General features: G+C 43.2%; 1 protein-coding gene across 5 annotated transcripts in view; it reads left to right on the top strand.

The window, feature by feature from the left end:
• Positions 1 to 20,357, top strand: part of FBXW11 (F-box and WD repeat domain containing 11) — an 80,452-nt gene extending 60,095 nt beyond the window's left edge. For 4 of the 5 annotated variants that reach the window (XM_065690379.1, XM_065690377.1, XM_065690380.1 and 1 more), the window contains 8 exons: positions 7,265 to 7,402; positions 7,974 to 8,092; positions 9,107 to 9,356; positions 10,500 to 10,618; positions 11,239 to 11,349; positions 12,357 to 12,435; positions 13,942 to 14,130; positions 17,845 to 20,357. In XM_065690379.1, the coding sequence (XP_065546451.1) occupies positions 7,265 to 7,402; positions 7,974 to 8,092; positions 9,107 to 9,356; positions 10,500 to 10,618; positions 11,239 to 11,349; positions 12,357 to 12,435; positions 13,942 to 14,103 (978 nt within the window). In that variant the 3' untranslated portion in view covers positions 14,104 to 14,130; positions 17,845 to 20,357. Of the gene's footprint in view, positions 1 to 7,264; positions 7,403 to 7,973; positions 8,093 to 9,106; positions 9,357 to 10,499; positions 10,619 to 11,238; positions 11,350 to 12,356; positions 12,436 to 13,941; positions 14,131 to 16,247; positions 16,519 to 17,844 lie in introns of those variants that run through there. The other variant, XM_065690378.1, reaches the window with a different exon arrangement.
• The last annotated feature ends 668 nt before the right edge of the window (positions 20,358 to 21,025 follow it).

Raw genomic sequence — 21,025 nt, 5'->3', positions numbered from 1 at the left:
GGAAATGGGGATCCTTTAAGAGAAAACCAAACCAGTGAGCCCTATGGAGGGTTTTTACTGTGATCATTGCAGCTGCTGGCATGCAAAAGGTTTTCCTCATCAGATGCTACCAGTGAATCTCTTTGGCATCTCTGTAAAGACAGACCTTTCAGGGAAGAGCAACTGCTTTATTCATCCACATCCTTCTGTTACAGGCTCTCCTGAGTAGAGTTGAGAGGATTCTTTGCTTCCTCCCTGGGGAAGCAGAAGAACAGTATCAGTGAGATCAAAGATTGTCTTGCACAGCGTCTTGTCTCTTGAGAGCATCCAGTGATAGTTGCATGGGGCAGAGCATGGGGACATGGTGCAGCTACACTTCATTTACATGGCAGTTACAGGTCCCTCATGTCCTGCCTTTGCTGTGTGTTCTACTCCTTCACGTAAGGCGCTGCCACCATTGCAGGGCAGTAAGAGAGTCCTGCGGCTGAATTGCTCTCCCCTAGGTAAGGTTCCATTAATTGTCTTTATCTGCTTTGCTTCAGCTCCCTCTGGTGTAGAACACCATTTTGATGCTTGGAGAGCGTGCTGTCTTCATGCCTCGTGAAACGGGCTGTATAATACAGTCAGCTTTCTCCCAAAGTGACTTCCTGTATTCTGTGTCAGTGGCCTTTAATGCAGCTTCTGCAAGTTTTCTCTTCCTCTGTAAGATATTAGCATATTCCACTGTCCAGATTAATCTTGCTCAGCATCATAAGGTCAATCTGCTCTTTTTAAAAGTGCCTTTAAAAAGGGTTCAGAAAAGCTGCAGCAAGACTCAGGAACAGTTTTATTTGGAGGACCTTTGAGCAGCTTTATGCGTATTGGACAAACTGCATGCAGGGACAGCACTTCATCAGTTTATATTGTTCACATTTGGATCTTATCTAAACAGCTGTAAACATTAGGAACTTAATTCTTTAGTCTCAAATTCTCCCAGGAAATCCTGATTTGATTGTAACACTTGCTAGGAAAAGCTTCCCATTCCTTTTTCTCTAGAGTTGTTTAGATTTTTGGACTTCATTGTTTATACCTTATTTCTGGCCTTAATACTAATACTTTAGTTAATACTAAAAGTGGTATTTTACTTCAGACTGATCTGAAAGCCAATGTAGTGTTCAGGCATGGAGTGCCTCAGTAGTACACTCCTGCTTTTTTGGCCTTCTTTGAGTTCAGACTGTTCTTCAAAGCATAGCCTGAGTATCCTGTGTCTTTTGGAAATGAAGCCAGAAGCCCACTTTTCACTTCTTGGAAGTGTTTTCCCTTTGTTTTATTTTCTTGTGAAAGTGGGCCTTTCTGCTTGTATGAAACTTTTACATGCTGAAATTTAACTAGATCCATGTATATGTGTGAAAATTAGCATGGTGTATGTTAGAATCATAGAATCATAGAATAGTTAGGGTTGGAAAGGACCTCAAGATCATCCAGTTCCAACCCCCCTGCCATGGGCAGGGACACCTCACACTAAACCATCCCACACAAGGCCTCATCCAACCTGGCCTTGAACACCGCCAGGGATGGAGCACTCACAACCTCCCTCGGCAACCGATTCCGGTGCCTCACCACCCTAACAGGAAAGAATTTCCTCCTTATATCCAATCTAAACTTCCCCTGTTTAAGTTTTAACCCGTTACCCCTTGTCCTGTCACTGCAGTCCCTGATGAAGAGTACCTCCCCAGCATCCCTATAGGCCCCCTTCAGATACTGGAAGGCTGCTATGAGGTCTCAACGCAGCCTTCTCTTCTCCAGGCTGAACAGCCCCAACTTCCTCAGCCTGTCTTCATACGGGAGGTGCTCCAGTCCCCTGTTAGGGGTCTATAGTTTGTTAGACTGATGGGATGCTGGGGAGGGACTCTTTGTCAGGGACTGTAGTGACAGGACAAGGGGTAACGGGTTAAAACTTAAACAGGGGAAGTTTAGACTGGATATAAGGAGAAAGTTCTTTACTGTAAGGGTGGTGAGGCACTGGAATGGGTTGCCCAGGGAGGTTGTGAGTGCTCCATCCCTGGCAGTGTTCAAGGCCAGGCTGGATGAAGCATTGGGTGGGATGGCTTAGTGTGAGGTGTCCCTGCCCATGGCAGGGGGGTTGGAACTGGATGATCTCCAGGTCCTTTCCAGCCCTAACTATTCTATGATTCTAAATAATGTAAGCACCAAACATCAGTCAATCACTGTTTTGAATTAATGTTTCTTAGGTTTAAGTCCTTGTGTTTTTCTATATTACTGTTTACTACTTCTTCCCATGTAACATGACAGCACTTTCTCCATGTAACTTTTAGTTTTCTTCTGGACTTTCACTTAGCTTTAATTGGGAATAATGTAAAATACGAAGAATTCTTGGTGTAGTGGAAAGCACAAATTCCTTGAATGAGTAGCAGTGTATAAATAATAACTAAAGCACTAAACAGTTTTCATATGAGGGGCACAGTGTCATGCAGCTCCCAGTTGTGTACCTGCTGTCTTCTAAGTTTCTCAAAGCATTTTGAGACTAAAATCCAAATCTAGTCACTGTTCCAAGTCCTCTAATGTAGCATGAATCATGGTGGTTCAGCTTTTTTGTGGAATAGGTTAAAAGAGCTAACAGGGAAAGGCAACATTGCTTAATGGGAGAAGTGGGATAATAAATAGCAAGATGCAGTGGTGGATGGTTTGCAGCACTTGGTGTTCTCTTATGTAATATGTTCTCTCTTCTAATGTAATGTGTGTCCAAGATGTTGGTATGGACATTTGTATGCCCTGCTGCTTGCTTCCAAAGACCTGTTTGCTGGCTCAGGTGACAATAAGTACAAGCCTTAGTGAATGAGTAATTAGGTATAGAGAATGTGTAATTAAGTATAGAGAATGTGTAATTAGGGATGCTGTGCCTGCAGCCAAGACTCTTCAGAGATGTAAGCTCTGTAGACTGTAATGACCACATCATTTTCTTGTTCATCGCTTCCATTATGCAGTTGGTCTGAGGAGGAGGTGTTTTATGAAGGGAATGTTGGATACAGTGCAAGTACTTTTTCTGCCATACTGCTTTGACGGGGATTTTATTACTGTCTGTGTAGAATACCCACCCCATTGCTGATCCAGTTCCTGTGGTCTGTGAGTTTTTAGTTGTCTTTGTTGCTACACACCTACCACTGGCGCTTAGCTCCTTACAAGTGCTTTATAGAAGTGATAACACTCACAAGAAAGATGGTATGCTCTTTATTTGCAGGGTTTTAATCTCTCTGCAGGAGGCTTTGCTGCTGGCAAGGTTTTGCTATCTGTTGCTGTGAGGCAGTCTGTGGTCGAGTGTCTCATGATTTATGCTGTTGTAGTAGTGACAGGACAGCTAGATCTCTGCAAGGTTCTCCTTGAGGACCAGGTCAAGACTTCTAGGTAATAAGCATCACATAGCCTTTCTTCTTCAAGCTGATACAGAGACTGCGAAAGCTCCTCAGCCCTCACCGCTTAACAGCAGCTTAGAGATCCAAAATTGTATTCTGGACTCAGCTAGGATCTAGAGAATCCTTCTTCAAGAGCTTGATGCTGTTTTTTCCCCCCTAATGGTTGTAGTTATCTTCAGAGTCCAAGAGGAAGGACCTCAAAGAAGCAGGGAGCCTGGTGCCATGGCCAGCCTGTCATTTTGTCTTTGCCTATCAAACCCTCTTACTTTCATAATGAATGAAATATTAAGCCCTTTCTACCCTGCTGTCACAAGTTCATATGCTCCTGTTGGGAGGGATTTTCTATTTTGTATTTGAAGAAAGCATGTGAAGAAGGGCTTGGATTTTAACTGCCCCTGGTGTTAATGCCCAATGCTTCAGGAGAATCTCTATGTACATAACAAATGTATGTGTTCCTCTTTCTTTTTCTTTTCCCCATTTGTCCTGCAGCAGAGTTGTGTATTCAGAGGCAACAAAATCCTTGGTTTATGGGATTAAGATAAACCCACTTACTCTGCAGAAACATCCACAAGGATATAAAAGCAGTTTTTAGCCAAGGGGCTGAACATAGTGTACATTAACAAAGGGGAAAAACCCTGTTCCTAGTAAATTATCCTTAACATTTCCAATGTATAGTTAATGATCTAACTGCTAATCCAGATGATTTGCATCTTTTTTTACTGTGCATCTTTGTACATATTCTGGCATGGTCAAGGCTTGGCTATACCTCTACATCTTGGGCTATTTTTTACATGTACTTTTCTCTCGAAATGCCTTTTTTTAAATCCATTTATGCATTTCTTCAGCTGCCAGATGGTTCTCCTGTTGCAGATGCTTTGGCTTTGGGCTTGGTCTTTATCCCTTGTATGTCCAGGTTTTGCTGGCTGTGCAGCATATGTCAGCTACTTGCTGCTATTGCTCAAGTAAGCTTGTAGGAAAGTGCAAGAAATGTTCGTGTGTGTGTGTGTGAACTACGGAGATAGTGTTCTGTACCAACTTGCTTCTAGTTGTGAAACCCAAGTGTGGAGGCAGTTGCCTTGGAGACTTGGAGGGGTTCTGTGTACAATACAGGTGTTGCATGAGAGTATTAGGTTTAGTGCCATAAATAGGCAAATAAATACTGGGTCTCTTCATTGTCCGGTTCCTGGTGCTTGTAACAGTCCATAAAACATGGTGATTTCTTCCTCACCCCTGGTACTCATGTGCCTGTCTCCTCGGCATATACACAGTTTATTGAGTTATCTCCTGGAAGGAGGTTGCAGATGAAGACTTTGACTAACTACGCTAGTCAGTAACAACAAGAAGTTTCCTATAGCAAGAAGCTTTAATGTGGTTGCCAGTATTGTATTAAACATGTTCCTTTTCAGAGGGTCCTCTGGGTTGCCCACCCACTCAGCTGTATTCAGTCATCTACAATAATGTTATTTCTCTATACGTCCACATCTGTTTTCACTCTGTTGCCAATTGAAATGCTGCTGTATTTTCTCTGTGTATCGTGGCTACTTTCCCAGCACATTGAAAATTTACGCAGTGTAAGGAGATTTTACAAGTTCTTGAAAAACATGAAGTATTTTCCCACAGTAGCCACACCGTATAATGTCTACATGAAATGACATCTATTCCTGGGATTAAAAAGTGCACCTGTATGTGACTTACTGCTTCATAGTGCCTTCACAAAGAGATACATAATGCTTCAGTTCCTTTCATTTGAAGCCAGCCTTTTCTTATGGAGAGCTTATTAAGTAGCTTCCTATAGGGAACTTCTAAGAGTTAAGCCAGCTAGTGTGCTCAGTGTCTGAACATGCTTTTCCTGACTGCTGGTGTGTGTTTGGGAAAGCACTGAGCAAAACTAACTGTGGGGTTCTTAATGTGGTCTATAGCTATTGGTAGTTGCTGTTGCAGGAAGCTGAAGGCTGAAAGAGCTCTAGAGGTGTTTGGGCACTCGGCTGCTGGAGTAATCCAGCATGTGCTTTACAGACCTTATTTCAGACCTTTCCAACGGTGTTGCTTTGGGGAAACTCTCACTTAAGATGTCTTAGTATTGAATATCTGAATTTGTATGGTTTCTGAAAGTGTTTAAATTTGCAGACTCAAATCTGTAATGCTTTATCTCCTGTGTCTTCAGTGTTAGTGTTGCATTTTTAAATATCTTGCCTTCAGATCTGTAATTACATCAGTTCATGCTATTAGTGTCTGCAAGCCTATCCTGTTTCTAAGGGTCACCTCTGTAGCAGCTAAGAAGTTAAAGAGTTACAGTTCCGCCCCCCATAGCACAGATAAATCTTCAGATAGAGCTTGAGAATTGCCTGTCCTTCCTCCTCAAAGCCTCCATCCCATGCTGAGCAAGCAGCAGAATGAGCAGGCTGCTACCTTCAAGGCAGGAGTCCAAGGCTGAGCCAGCGCGGTGTTGGATTTGAACATTTTAAGCCCGGTTCGCAGTCTGACAATCAGCAGTAAACTAACTGGGCAGAAAAGCTGATCCCAAACTGACAGATGACTTGCTATCTTAATTTCTTTAGCTTCCCCACCAAATTGGAAGAGAATGAGAGGGGATGAATAACTTGTCAGCATGTTCCTCTAGAAGCATCTCTTAGTAGTCATGTGTTAGACAAATTCCTGTGGCACATCAGGTTTGTATTATCCTCTCCAAATTGCATAATGGGAGACAACTGAAGGAGCAAATGCATGGAAAACAAAGCGGTAGGTTAGTTTTCCCTTGGAGCAGACATGTTTTCCTAGAATTGGGACGTCATAGTTGCACTGCACTTTTGTCTTTAATGAGGGCTTCAGTTGTTTTCCAGCCTTGGCAGAGTTGTAGAAATGCCTGCAATTGCTTTGAAAGTTAGGATTTGATTATAAACATACTTTGCCAAACAAACTGGCAGTCTATCAGCTTCTCTCCAGGTTTCCATGCAGTACTGGTGGGGATCCCAGGGAAACGGCTAAATAAATGGTCTGTTCTGGTGCCTGTGTGGGAAGACAGAAGGCATCCCAGTCTGTCTAGGTACTGCAGGCCTGGAGTTCTGTGCATGGATTCTCTTATGATTGTTGTTACAAACTTCCTATCCCAAATCCCACATTTCTTTGAAACCAGCATTAGTTATCTTACAAGTAATAAAGCAGATTAAAAGATGGAAATCATCCTGCTTCTGCTATGGAATACTTTGCAGCTTTTCAAGATGTCAGGTCTCTTTCCTTAAAAATACCTCTTGAAACAAAAATGTTGAGAATTACATTTGCACAGATTTTGAGAGGAAAAAAGAAGTAAGTTTGGGTTATTTGTCATCTGATAGTTCAGATTTATTTTTATCAGCCTTTAAGGTGCTCAGAGGAGGCTTTTGTATCTCAAAATCCTTTTCTACAATGTGTAACAACAGTTAATTGGTGAAACGACTGGGTAAGGGAAGGAAAGGTCCAAGAGCTCCTGTAAACCTCCCTGTTGGACTCAGCGATTTTGTAATGGTAGTTACTCAGGTGAGGCTGAACACGGCACCATATGAGCTCTGGTTTAATCTTTATGCTAGCTGGTTGTGTAAATATGGGGCAGAACTGAATTGTTATGAAACGTGTATCTAATGGCTCCTTTAGAAATTCTCATTAAGATTTGTTGACCACAATTTTCACACCTAAATATAGCTTTTGCCATGACAAGTTATAGAAGTCCTAATTCATTGTGTTTTGTGTATCTTTATTGGGGGGAGAAAAGAGACATTTAAATGTTAAGTACTTTAGGTGTAAGGATGTAAAAGTGGAAAGATTGCTGTCTGTGGGTGGGAGTAGTCATGCTCAAGTGGGCAGCCTCATGTCTAACTCCTGCTTGTTTCCCCTCCTGTTAGACTATAGAATCTAACTGGCGATGTGGGAGACACAATTTGCAAAGGATTCAGTGCCGCTCTGAGAACAGCAAGGGTGTCTACTGTTTACAGTATGATGATGAAAAGATCATCAGTGGCCTACGAGATAACTCCATTAAGGTAAACACTTCTTTTCAGTCTTTTCCCTAGGAATAAGTGGATAATTCTGCCTTGGAAAGCTAGCTGCTTGTGTTGATTCCTCATGTCTCTTCATGGGGCAGCATTTATCTGTGCAGGGTTTATGGGGATGGGGTATATTCTGTATCCTGGCAAAGTTCTCAACTGTGCTTTGCTCTGGAAACTTTGGGGACTGCAAGCCAGAGATCAATACCATTGACCATAAAGAAACACTTGTGAAATCCAGGTTCACATAACATGAATGATGACTGAGTGTGCCACTGCACTTACCTGTGTCTTTTGTCACTGCTAGTAGTTCGCTTGTATGCGAGTAGGTTGCTTCCTCTTGCAAAACAGGACTTTACCTTCTCAAGATCAGTGTTTATCTCACTTTCTGTCAAAAACTTGCATCAAGGCTTCCTTGAGCTGTAAGGCAGGACAGACCTGCTGACTGGCCTGGGATTCTTCCTGCTATCTATAGTTTTCTTCCTTCCTTAACAGTTGCAGCAATGATCAAGTCTCAGATCCATGTTCTTGGTCTTGATAAGCCATTTATACTTCTTGTTTTTAACAGATCTGGGACAAAACAAGCCTGGAATGTTTGAAAGTATTAACAGGACATACTGGCTCGGTTCTTTGTCTGCAGTATGATGAAAGAGTCATTGTAACTGGATCTTCAGATTCTACAGTGAGGTGAGTGTGAAGGTTTTGCACAAAAATCATGGCTGGGAATGTTTACAATGACCTCTAAATATCAGAAAACATCCCTAATATGAATGGAATACTATTACTCCAAACCCACGATATTCATGCTTGGCAAAGCATCACATTCAGTTCTTTTTTTTTTTTTTTCTTTTCCCCCAAATCTGTTTCTTTTTTTTTTTTTTTAGTGTTAAGAATTTTAAAGGAATATGACCTGAGTGATTCAAGGCATATCCTGAAGTTGTAGAATGGCTGAAAGCCAACTAGAGAGTAATTTAGGGTTTCTTATACTGCCTTCTGACATGTCTTCATGATGACTATTAATGAAAGGGTGTTTGCTGTAGATGGAGCACTTCTCTGCCTGCAGTTTTGATGATCCTAAGTTTCAATCCTTGTATGGTCAGCAGATGTCCCATATAAAGACACTCAGGTACAGTTCAGTGGAAGTGCCTTGTCTCCTGGTGTCTCACTGGTATACCAATGTAGATCTCTAAAACTGGTCAGAAGTTAGGAGCTGATCTTAACATCCTTCAGGTACTATAAATTCAGTGGTGATTTTTCACTTCATGTAGGCTGGTAAGTGGACTTGGAGGGTGCTTCATCCCAATTACTCCTGGTGGGCATGAAATCTGAATGAATGGTGTAAAGCTGTAACAAACCACCAACGTATTGGGTAGTATTTAGGTTGGCCTGTTCCATCAATTTATGCATCATACAAGCTCTAGTCATCCTGGAAGAGTTGTATGATAAGCAGCAATTTCTTTTAGCAGTGGGCCCAGTTTAGGCATTTCCTGGCCTAATTGTTCACTGCTCATAATTGTTGCTTGTGAGTCTGACACATGAACTAGGATACTTCCCCAGCACGCATCCCCTTGCATTGCCCAAGCTCTAAGAGGTGTTAAGAGAGCTCTCCATTAGAGACAGTAGCAGACTTGTGCATGTTTACACTTTATCCCATGCATAGCTGTCATCCTTCATTTGGAATAAAATGCTTTTCTTTTGCAGAGTTTGGGATGTAAATACAGGTGAAGTCTTGAACACGTTGATTCATCACAATGAAGCAGTGCTTCATTTGAGGTTCAGCAACGGCTTAATGGTGACATGCTCAAAGGACAGATCAATTGCTGTTTGGGATATGGCATCACCTACTGACATCACCCTGCGCCGTGTTTTAGTTGGCCATCGTGCTGCTGTTAACGTGGTAGACTTCGATGACAAGTATATTGTGTCAGCATCAGGTGACAGGACCATTAAAGTAAGTTGGCAGAGCTCTCATGGAGGTCTGCAGGCCTATCAGGCCAGAGAAGCTTCTGAGCATGGCTTCACTGCAAATAGCTGAGGTGCCCGTGAGCAGTTTTGTGCCTTTTTTTGTGTTCAGCTTCCTCTTACTAGCTGTTTATGTCTTTATGCACATAACTAGGCTCGTAACATTTTTGTGGCTTCTGTTATACGATTGCAAAGAAGTAAAGCCTATTTGCTGTTTGAACTTTAGTCTCAAGATCAGTTTGTTTGTTAAATGTGGCACATTTTGTGCCTTTTTCCAAGCAGTATTTTTTATTTCAATTGGCAGTCCTGTTCCAGACATGAAATTTATCAGCAGTGCCTTTCCTCACCACGCCTTCCCAGCAGCTCCACCAGACTTTGCCATGTTTGAAGAATTAAGAGGCTGTATTTGAAGACTCTTACATACCAGAAGATTTGAGTTACCCAGAGTGTATTAATATAACAAAGGCATTTCCACCCATCCCTCTCTAGAACCAGAGCTATGTTAGACTGTGCCAAAAAGCTCTTGGCAGTTTCATGTCCAAATATCTGCCAGAGATCCCGCTGCACTCTGTGTTGGAAAATGAGCCACTGGATACTCTATGTTACAACTTCCATTACAGTTCATTAGAACTGGGCAAAGTTGATTTGAAGCATTTAAAGTTAAGAAAGAAGCAGCCACCAACCTTTAAGAAGCCATGGGTTTGGCTTTCTTTTTCTAGTAGATTGCTACCAATTTCTTTGGCAAAAATCTGGGGGTTTGATTTATGTGATAATTTCCACTTTCAAAATTATTACTAACGTATCAAGAGTGAAGTGTAATTAAGCTTCTGAAATCATTCAGGACAGTCTTTGCCACCTGAAAATATCTTATATATGACCCCCTCAACTTATCTCACTGACTCGATGTGCAATAGTAGTCCCCTTAGCTCTTGTCACTGCCATGTCACTCCCCATAGCGCTGTTCTGCTAATGCCAGGTGCCCACTCTTTGCCCATGAGAATTCTATGTGAGTTTTCATTCCACTGTCCAGTCAGTGTCAGCCCTCTTCTGTTCATGAATTCTCCTTCTACTGAAATTCAAGATCCTTGCTTGGGGGTAATTCTCAGAGGAGCGTTTCTCTTGTGTTTCACAGGTGTGGAGTACGAGTACATGTGAGTTTGTTCGTACTCTGAATGGGCACAAGCGTGGCATTGCATGCCTCCAGTACAGGGATCGACTAGTTGTCAGTGGATCTTCAGATAATACTATTAGGTGGGTGCCCACGAGCTGCTATTGGTATGTAATGGTGTCCATTTGCATGTGGGAAAATAGGATTTCCCCTTACCTTTGGTGCTCTTCTGCACTGCTGCATGTGCAAAACATCCTTAGTATGTTTTGATATTGGAGCAGATGATGTATGAATGAAACTTAGTGTGACAGGAAATATATCACATCCCTGTGAAAAAAAAGTGGGATGCTGAGGTTTATGTTAAAGGTAAACAGAACTTACCTTCCACTGTAGTTTATCACCTTGTCTTCTGCTTGGAGAGATAAGGAAGATCTTGGCTACTGGTTTTAATTTCTTTCTGAACCTCTAATCATGAATTTATACAAAATAGAAAAATGTATATTCAAGTTTCCCAAGATAACTTGACATGTATCCAGCCTCTGCTTGTATAGAATTTGGAATGAGTAAATGAATTTTGATATACTGCAACTGAAGCACACACTTGTCTCTGAATTGCGCACAGGGAACATCTCATGGCTCTCATACCTTTTTAAGCAAGTTATGTGGTATCTCCTACAGAAAACCAGAGTGCTTAAATGCCTGAGTGTGAGGCTAAGGGGGACAATGTTGAACCTGAAGTACTCAAAGACTTTGTTCTCTCTAGGCTATGGGACATTGAATGCGGTGCCTGTTTAAGAGTATTAGAAGGCCATGAAGAACTGGTTCGATGCATCAGGTTCGACAATAAGAGGATTGTTAGTGGAGCCTATGATGGGTATGTGTTTGAAGCATTTCAAGCAATTCTGCCTTTCTTATCAAAACATCTTCTGAAAGTCATCGAGCCTTGTGTTCCGTTGTGAAGGGATCTCTTCTGATTTCACTCATGGATCAATATTTAACTGAGTGGCTTCTGCTTGAGCATTTCAGCGCAGCAGACTACAGTTTTAAGTAGCCAGGCAGCTGCTTTTCTGGTGCTCTTTAAGCATGCTCTGAAATTGTGTTAGCACTGAAGTTTGACTTTCTGTAGAAAGTAAACTTTTGTTTGGCTCAAGTGACATTCCTTTGTTTCTTTCCTCAGGAACTGCGCTTTGCCAGGTCCTGTGTGCTTAGAGTAGTTCAGACTTTCTATTTTTATAAGACAGCAGCACTGAATGTTTACTGTGAGCATAAACCTATCTTGAGGGGCTCTCAGATGTCTTTAGTGACCTTTTTTGTTGGGTTGAGGGCAGGAACCCCACTGTTAGCACTTCTGACTCAGTATTTTCAGTGTGTAGTGGATTCACAACACCTTATCCATGTCCAAATTCTCCATTTCTTTCTCTGCTTGATTTATACTTCCAGTGAACAGCAAAGGTACTGAAAACAATTCTTCAGCTGTTTGTCTCTAGCCTTTTATTTGGGTTTAGTATCTCAGTGGGCTTGGCAGTCCCAGCTTAATTCCCACTGGAACTTTGCACCTCATCAGTAGTGCTGTGAGTTTGCAAGATCATCTGCAGTACCAGAATGGCTTATGCATGTATAGTCAATTTGTGTTTCATATGACCAACCCACATGGTCCATCACAAAGACATCACATGTGCTGCTATAAAGAAATACAAACCTACCTATGTTTTATGAGATCTAACCTTAGTATTTTAGTGAAGATAGATTCTAATGTTTTGCTTGATCCTGATGAAGCAGCTGTAGGGAAAATCTAGCATGCTCTCCATTGCTTTAGATGTTTCTTCTGTGCTTATACTTGAAATGATGCTCTCATGATGACCTTCTCATTTTACTTTATAGCAAAATTAAAGTTTGGGACTTGCAAGCTGCTCTTGACCCTCGTGCCCCAGCAAGTACATTATGCTTGCGTACATTAGTGGTATGTAAACCTCATCTATTTGGGGTTATCTGGGATCTTTTATGTATGAGAGGCATGTTATCATGTTATAGTGGGGTAGGTGAGAAACTCAGGATGATTTATAAAGCCTCGGCTGCTGCTTAGTCTAAGAATAAAGAAAAATGTGTATGTTGTTATATCCTGAATGATTTGGATCTGAGCTTAAAAGAAAGATTGTTTTTTTTTCTAGTTTCAGAGTCTTGGATACTCTTTAAATCAGCATGACACTGTATCAAATAATTCTAGTTCCTGGTGTGTTTCCCTAATATCGTTGTAGGGCTGGCTTTAAATTGCCTCATATTAAAAAGCGTGGAGGAATCTTGTGAGCCTTTCCCAGACCTTTCTTCTAATCTCTCAGTTTGGAAGGCAGAAATGGGAAGAGGGAAGGGAGGTCAAGTCAAAGGGATTACCACAGGAACTCTAATCACTTCAGAGGACTAACAGATTTAAGGCTGTTGCTTAAGTTATATTTTTCCTTTGTAATGAGGGTTTTGGTTTATGACTGTAGACTTGATAAAAAATAGATTGGGGAAATGAGTTCATTGTTCTTTGCACTGAAATGTGCATGAAATTTTACTTCAGACATCAGTTTGACAAGCCTAGTAGCAACCCAAAGTTATTGACTGTATGTGATTGTAACTGGCTTATTCAGCACGTGCTTGGCCTTTCCAACACCTAAAGAAGTGCTTAGGTGCCTAGAAATGCTTTTGCCTTTTCTTTCTCTTCAGTAGTCTTTGCACAGAGATAAGATTTAACTATTTTCTTTTCCATATGCATGCAGTGTATTTAGTTTTACTGCAAAAGTTGATTCTGTCCCTTCTGTGGGTGTACTGCAGCTCAGGTTATAGTTTGGAGATCACTGACAGCTTCGGTTAGTTCTCCAGTGAAGGTAGCGTAATCATTTTAAATCTATTAAAAATGGGTGAGCAGGACAAAGGAGAGAACCCTTTCTGGGCCTCTTAGTACCATTTTGAGATTCCTTGCAACAGCTGATGTGTACTCCTTCACCTTGGCAGTGCTTGAACACAGCATCTTGCCTAGTAAGTGAGCCATAATGATCCTTTCAGCAGCATACCCTAGCTGAAGCTGGGATGAGGTGCATTATGGCTGCACAAAACTGGAGTCAGCAGCAGCACTGAATGCAGATGTTATGTAGGAGAAGGAGCCCTGGCAGATTGTCAGTGCCAGCCAGTCTTCTACATTGCTGCTTCTTGATTGACAGGCTGCTTTTGTCTGTTATAATCTTCGCCTCTAAGGCTGGCCCCTCGGGGAGGCTCAGGGTTAACAGGCACTGGCTTTGGAAGCCATGTGAAAAAAGCTTACATACAAACTCAGCTTTTCCTGAATTTGAGTTTATATGACTAAGGGTTTCTTACCAGTACACCAGCATTTTAATGCACTGCTCTGTGTCCAGATACGTGTGTGAGTACGCATATAATGAAACATCACTCTCTTCCTGCCTTGCTAACTGATTTGTGTCACTCACAGGAACATTCAGGACGTGTCTTTAGACTCCAGTTTGATGAATTTCAGATCATCAGTAGTTCCCACGATGATACAATTCTGATTTGGGATTTCTTAAATGTGCCACCGAGTGCCCAGAATGAGACCCGCTCTCCATCTAGAACATACACTTACATCTCCAGATAACAGTCTGCACTTTACTACCCTCAGAAGGTAAGTCTCCCTCTTTTTATTGGATGTGTTATAAAATCTGAAGTTATCACTGCCTGCAGGTTGGCTTAGTCAGAGCAAGCAGCTGACCTTTTCCTTAGGAAAGCAAAGCTTGTTTGTGCCACAGAGACACTGTACAGTCTTTGTAGGGTCATGCTTCAGGTCATAGAACTTGTTATGTTTCCTTACCTCCTTCTATAATCCCTCCTGTTCATAATTGGGTGCTTCAGGTATTCTATGGAATGTTATTCTGTATTCACAACATCCTTGGAAATTGAGGAGACTTGGTGTATTGTGCAGGTGTTCCAACTGTCCCATGAAATCAGAGCCTTTTGGAGCTCTTGATGCATCTGCTCTCTGTGTGAAGCTTGGCAATGAGCACTGTAAGACATCCCCACTAAACTGAATGTGTGTGTGATCTTTGGGCAAATGCTCACCAGAAATGAGCGGTTTCATGACAACCACAAACAGTAGGGTTGTAGGGAAAGCTTTCAGAGCTGAAAAATGTATCATGTAAGGCAACATGACAACTCAGAGCTGTCAGGAACAGAGCACATGAACTTTGCCTTTTTTGTTTCCATTTTTCTGCAAGTCAGTTTTGTTTAGTTCTTGAAGCATGGTGGGTAAAAGCTCTGCTGTAGATCTGTTAGGACAGTGGATGCTGTTCCTTATGTCATCTATATTGCTGCCAACAATTGCACTTCAAACTATAAATAGCTGTGAAGGTTGGAACTTGGAGACATGGAAATTGCCTTCCCCAAGCAAAGCAGTCACCCCTCTTTCCAGTGCCCTGTCTCTGCCAGTGCTGAGACATCCAGCTTCCAAGGAGGTGGAGACACTGCAGCAGTTTGGAGTAACACTGCCCTCACAGGAAGGATTTATTTTATTTGAAGTGGATAATTAATAGCTTGCTTAAACGTTGTGGGAAAAGCTTTCCCTGTCTTCATGTAAGCCTGGACGTTCATTATCTGTACATGGATGGGGCTTGCAGCAAGCTGCTGTAGTGGAAGGTATCCCTGCCATGGCAGGGGGTTGCAACTGGATGAGCTTTAAGGTCCCTTCCAACCCAAACCATTATAGGATCTTCTGATCCCTGCTGTGGCAATGAGATCCTTGGGGTTTTCCCCTCCTTATGTAGGATCTCTGCTTCTGACTAGGAAAAGTTTCCCTCATGAAGACACACTCTGCTGCTTTGAGATGCCAGTTCTTAACAATTAGTTCTTTCACCTGTATGCATTCCTCAGGAAAGCGTTGGCTGCCTTTCCTACTCACTGAACTCCTACTCATGTTAAAAAAGGCCAAGATAACATCCTCTCTGGAGATGACACTCAGATCTGTTGGCTCATTATGTTTCACAGAGGGTCAAAGCAAAAACTTGGCCATGGCTAGAGTTCCCTGTCTTTCCAAATCTGTAATTACTTAATATAATTAGGCCCAATGAATAAGGAAGAAGCCTTATGCTATGATGATAAGCTAGTGTGCAGAATCAGCAGTTAATGGAACTTTTCCTTAAAACCACATTTGAAGAATACCGCTGCCAGGGTAGTTTATTCAAACTCATGGACTTCCTTATCCTGCCTGCAGTAGGGCAAAAGAAATCTGAAAAGGCAAAACTGCTAAAAGTAGTGTTTGTGCAGGGGGAGTGACTGAAAGGCGCAACTTCCTGGGAGGTAAGTCATAGAATCACGGAGTGATTTGGGTTGGAAAGTACCTTAAGATCATGTAACCTCCTGCCATGGGCAGGGATGCCTCACACTACAACATATTGCCTAAGGCTCTGTCCAACCTGGCCTTGAAACTAAATCCTGAACCTACTGTAAGAGCCAGGTCCTGCAGTGCTGCTTACCTGTGACTTCCACTTCAGGACTGTTTTGTTTGATCCAGGATGACATGTTTGTCTTGTTGTGGGAAGCTTGATGCTGTCACTGATGGCGATGTCCCCAGGGACTTTGTCCTGCTCCTCTTCAGACAAGCTTTGGTGCCACCAGAGTCCGTACTGAAGTGAACTAATGCTGTGGCAGCTCCAAGGCCTGTTGAAGTTCACTGGTTTTCCTGCTTTATGGAAAACTTTTTTTCCCTCCTTTCTGAGTAATTCCATTTGTTTTCTCTTGCCTTTTCAGGCAGATGGAATAGGCTGCATGAGAAGATGACAGTAGCATTAGGAACAGTTTCCATCTTTGTTCCAGTTTGCACACCAGTGCTGTCTTCTGTGAAGTTATAGGATAATTTGAGATTGATAAATTCCTTTTTTGGTTTTATGTTATGAAAATCAGAGGAGTTTGTTTGGCAGGCTGCTGTGATTAGCTCTGATTCATGGGAAGGCTACACGCAGCTTGTCTTAAAGCACAAAAGAAATGAGGAGTTGAATAAAGCTTGTATCGATTCAGTTGACCAGCTGTGTGCTGTTGTCTTTCTTTCCTCTCTTGCCACATGTAGCCCACAAGACCCACTGCCACTGAGCTTTGTGTAATACAAAATGCCTTTGGCACATGTTCTTCTGTTCAAATTCTGCACACTTGACAGTTTTGCATAGCTTAGGTCTGACTTGTCCCATGATGCCTGACTCAAACCACACAGACGTCCATATCCTGGGAGTTGGTGTTGGTAATGACAGTCCCTTAATAATTATTTCCTCTATAGGAGAGATGCTGTTGATGTCACTTTTTGACAGGTTTGCCTGACTTCAGAATCCAAAAAACATAGATCTACATAAAATTATGGTCAAACAGCTCATATCTCATGATGACGTTTAATGGAAGCTTTACATGCTTTCAAGCCTTGCAGCTTTCTGAATTTCGAAGCAGCCCTGTACACTTCTTTTACAAGGCTTTGCAATGTTCTGCCTCTTGAAAGTGGATCATTTGTGACAGTCCAGGCAGTTGGCTGCCGAAGTTTTATTGCTTTCTGTTGAATTCCTGTTGTTTATTGTAACATGATAAAAATTGTTACCATATGATAGTCTAATATTCCTATATTAAGCACTAGGCATGGGCTGGGGGAAGGGAAGTCAAGGGGAAGTGCCTAAAGATGTTTTAACCTTTCACGGGAATTTCATATCAGAGGAGGGTCGTTCTCTGTGGTCCATAGAATCAACCAGGTTGGCCATTAAAGGGTTTTGGGGAGTGGCAGGTAAACACCTAAGTTCAGATTTAAGCACACTGAGAACTTGCGCTGTCTCCAAGCTAATAATGGAGCCACGTGGCTGGGAAAGGTAACCGAAATACAAAACTGCTGGAGAGTTTTTGTTCATTTTCTTAAAAATTCATGTATTAAAGCAACTGAACTTGCATCCTGAGCAAAATCTGCTCCTCACAGCTCTGTGGAGGTCACTGTTTCAGTAAATAGTGAGACTGGCTGGTGCTTCACCTGCCAGTCGCCAGGAGGGGTTTTGATCCTTACTCTGTGTAAGAAGACTGCCAAGCTATAGGTGACCTCCCAAGGAGTAGCAAGATTCTCAGTGTGCTCTTACTTCAACTGAACTCGGAGGATATTCCACAGCAAAGCCATTTGTCCTGTAGAGATGCAGGGAAGGACTTCCAGCACAGAGGGAAGTATCTCAGGGCGAGCACCCCCTCAATGTGTTGTGCCCCTCGCAGGTATTTTGCCCTTCAAGTTGAGAGCAAAGGGTGGTGTGGCCTGACCCCCTCCAGGTGTCTCCACGTGGTGCTTTTGGATTTGTGTCTTCTGTCAGTTCAGCTTCTCTTTTGTCTTTTTCAGGGTTTCACAGTCTTGAACTACTGGATTTTTGGTGACTACATGCCTGAAGATGTTGGTTGACAGCTAAAGTCAGAATTGGTTCTAGATGCTGTGTAGATGCAAAGCGGCACAATTCTATATCTAAATTTCTTAATCTTTCCTGCTCTCAGTGGTCATCTCTGAATTTACTACAGATTCACTGACTTGGAGTAGATGAATTTCAGAAGCCTGTCCTTCCCTGCAGTGAGAAATCCAAAGCTTCACATGTAAAGTGTCCGTAGAAACTGAACTCCGATGGCTTGTTTTTCAGAAATAAATCAGAAGTCAAGAAAGGACTTGGCCTAATTTATATTGCTTTGCACTTTTGTCTGACTTTAAAGAATAAGAAACATTCTCCAATGAAATTTGGGTGCCAAACACATACCCAGAATGTACAGAGCTTTGCTTTCAGTCACCATTGTCCTTTAGACTTTACTCTCATGACAGATGCAGAGCCCGTTCTGTTTGCTAGGAGTGTACGTTGGACTCTTAGAACTATTTCTGAATTGCTCAGTAATATTTTTGGATTACGGTTTACTTGTTTCTGCACCAATAATTTCTTTTAAATTAAAGATTACCTGTACTTCAGGCTAGGTTATCTAAACTAGTTGTATAGCACTGTCTTTTCCTTTTAACTGTGCTCTGTACTGCAGCCGTCCTACGCTTCCTAATGTTTGGTATAGTAAAACCTTCCTGTGTGTGCTTGCCTCATTTCCAATACTGTATAAGCATGTAGATATAATGTACATACCAGTGGAACCTCCAGGTGCTGGCGTCAGGGTTGCCTGACACTACACACTAACACAAGAAGTGGTAGCACTTGGCAGCAGGATGTTCTAACTACTGGCGCTGGAGGCGTTCACCTGAGTCACCGAGAGGTCTTCTCTGCAAAAAGGAGGTTTTCAGTATTCCTTAGGGTTGGTTTTCTGGTTTTTGTGTTGTTTTTTGTTTTTTTTTGTTGTTTTTTTTTTTTAATGGGAACTCCAGATTTTAAAATGTAATTTCTAAACTTTTTAAAAATTAAAACAAAACCAGGTTTAATTTATGTTCTGTATCTTATTTGTGTGCCGCGCTATGTCCAGGTGTCTGTGACAGCAGCAGGTCCTCGCAGCCGCCTGCTCATGTCCCTCAGCATTAGTTGGGCTGCTCAGTGGAGAAGATGCCATGGGCCAAAGTTCAGTTTGTTTATGTGAGATCTGTAACACTTCCTCATGGTGGAGAGGAGGTTCCCTTCGAGTCAGTGCTGTGCTTACCGTGCTGATTGCAGTGCTAGTAATGACCCTGCTGGTTTTCTCCTCCGTAGCTGTTTGCTGTCGCCGTGTCCTGGTTGCGGTTCCTCCTCATTGGCGCTGTTCTGAGGAAGTCTCGTTAGTTTCTTCTTCTGTTGTCATGGTCTCTCCTCATTGATGTGCTCACAGAAATGCTGCTGCATTTGTCTCATGTCGGAACAAGACATGGATAAACGCAAACACGGATATTTTCCCTGCATTACCCATGTGGCTGTGCCTGTCGGTGGCTTTTCCTTCATGCTTCACTCGAGCTCAGCGGGGAACCCACCTCTTCTCGCGGGGAAGACGTGTGCTGGCACAGAAGTGTGCTCTCATTCCTCTCATCGTTTGTACGTCCTGTGCGTGTCGTCCTCCGGCAGCACTGTCTTGGGTTTGCATTGTCCCCTGTTCTGACCAGGGATGGGGTGTCCGATGGTGTTCGCAGGGGGACCGCCATGGTCAGACGCATCGTTTCCGTGTCACCTGAACTCGGCGAGCGCGCATGTCAAGGTGTTACCGTTACAGAGCCGTGGCTTCAGGTCGCCTCCTCCTCACCCTTCACACGGAGGGAGGTGTTGGGATCAGTGTTGAAGCTCCCGTGTACTTACAACGATTATTTCATCAAGGTGACCGAATGTGATGAAGTGCGGAAGAGTCCAAATCTGCTCCTAAGCAGCTGTAAGGTCACTCCGTGGTAAGCTTGGCAGTAGCGCGTGCAAGTGTCTTACTTTACCCGTCTCATCTAATAGCTTTAATATCAAACCGTTTAAGAACAGCCGCCCCGTTGCAGCCCTGAAGATAAAGGTATTTGTTTCCCAAGAGCGGAGTCCTTCTCGTAAATGCATGTATAAGATTTCAATTCCTCTTTTTCCTTGGGCGATAGCGGTGTTTGGACATGCGGTCTGACCTTCTTTGTGCTTTGTGTACCACAGCAGTGGACTTTGTGGTTGGCACCCAAGGAACTTGACTCCTGGGATTAATGGTAGTGATCCTGGCTGCACTCTGGACTTTGTTTTGCTAACATAACTGAGCAACTGTACATTACTGCTATATTAATGTTTTGAAGCACTGGGATAGTCGAATTCTAACTTGTAATTATGTTTGCCAATTACCTGTTTGGAAAGTTGGTGTATGAACAGCTTCTTGAAACTGTTGAATTGTACAGATCCCGTTCCTGACCTGAAGCTTTGTACTGTGGAATGTGCTTAATAAAAAACATAAAACCAAGGACGTTTCAGCTTAAATTTGTCAAATAAATGATGGCTCGGTAACAGCAGCAGCCAGGGCCGGGCCCTGCCTGCCTTCCTGCGCGCTCAGCCGGAGCGCCGCGGGTAGGTGCTCCTGGGGGTGCCAGGCCAGAGCGTTGCGAGTCCAGATTGTGCCTGCAGGGGCCCAGCTCCGTGCTGTGTGCGGCGCTGAGGTTGGTGTTTCACCCGTCCCTGTATTGCAGTGCGTGCCTGGGGAGGATGTGGTAGAAAAGGGAGCTGAGCTGGGCCACCCGTCGCAGAGGCACCGCACGGCTCCGCTTTGCTGCGGTGCTCCCGTGGCTCGCGTCAGCAGGAGCATCCCCAGAGGAATTTGTTATTCCTTCATCAAGCGTGCAGATGAAATTGCCGAAACGTTGCCTGGTTCCGTGGCTGCCGGGGCGGTCTCTGTGTGTGTGCAGGGAAGGGGTCTTCACTGCTGGTTCTGCCTCAAACAGGAAACCTGGAGAGGGGCTTCGGACAGGGGCCTGTAGGGACAGGCCAAGGGGAATGGCTTGAACCTGCCCGAGGGGAGGCTGAGGTGAGCTCTGAGGCAGAAGAACCCTACCCGCTCTGTGATGATGTGGGCCATGCCCGTCCCCTGGCTCTCAGCTGGAGGAGCCAACCTGTTGGCCGGGGCTTCATCTGCCT

The sequence above is a fragment of the Lathamus discolor genome, chromosome 10 (assembly GCF_037157495.1).
Source record: "Lathamus discolor isolate bLatDis1 chromosome 10, bLatDis1.hap1, whole genome shotgun sequence".
NCBI lineage: Eukaryota > Metazoa > Chordata > Aves > Psittaciformes > Psittacidae > Lathamus > Lathamus discolor.
The sequence above is the reverse complement of the archived record's forward strand: the minus strand, read 5'-3'. Positions and strand labels throughout refer to the sequence as shown.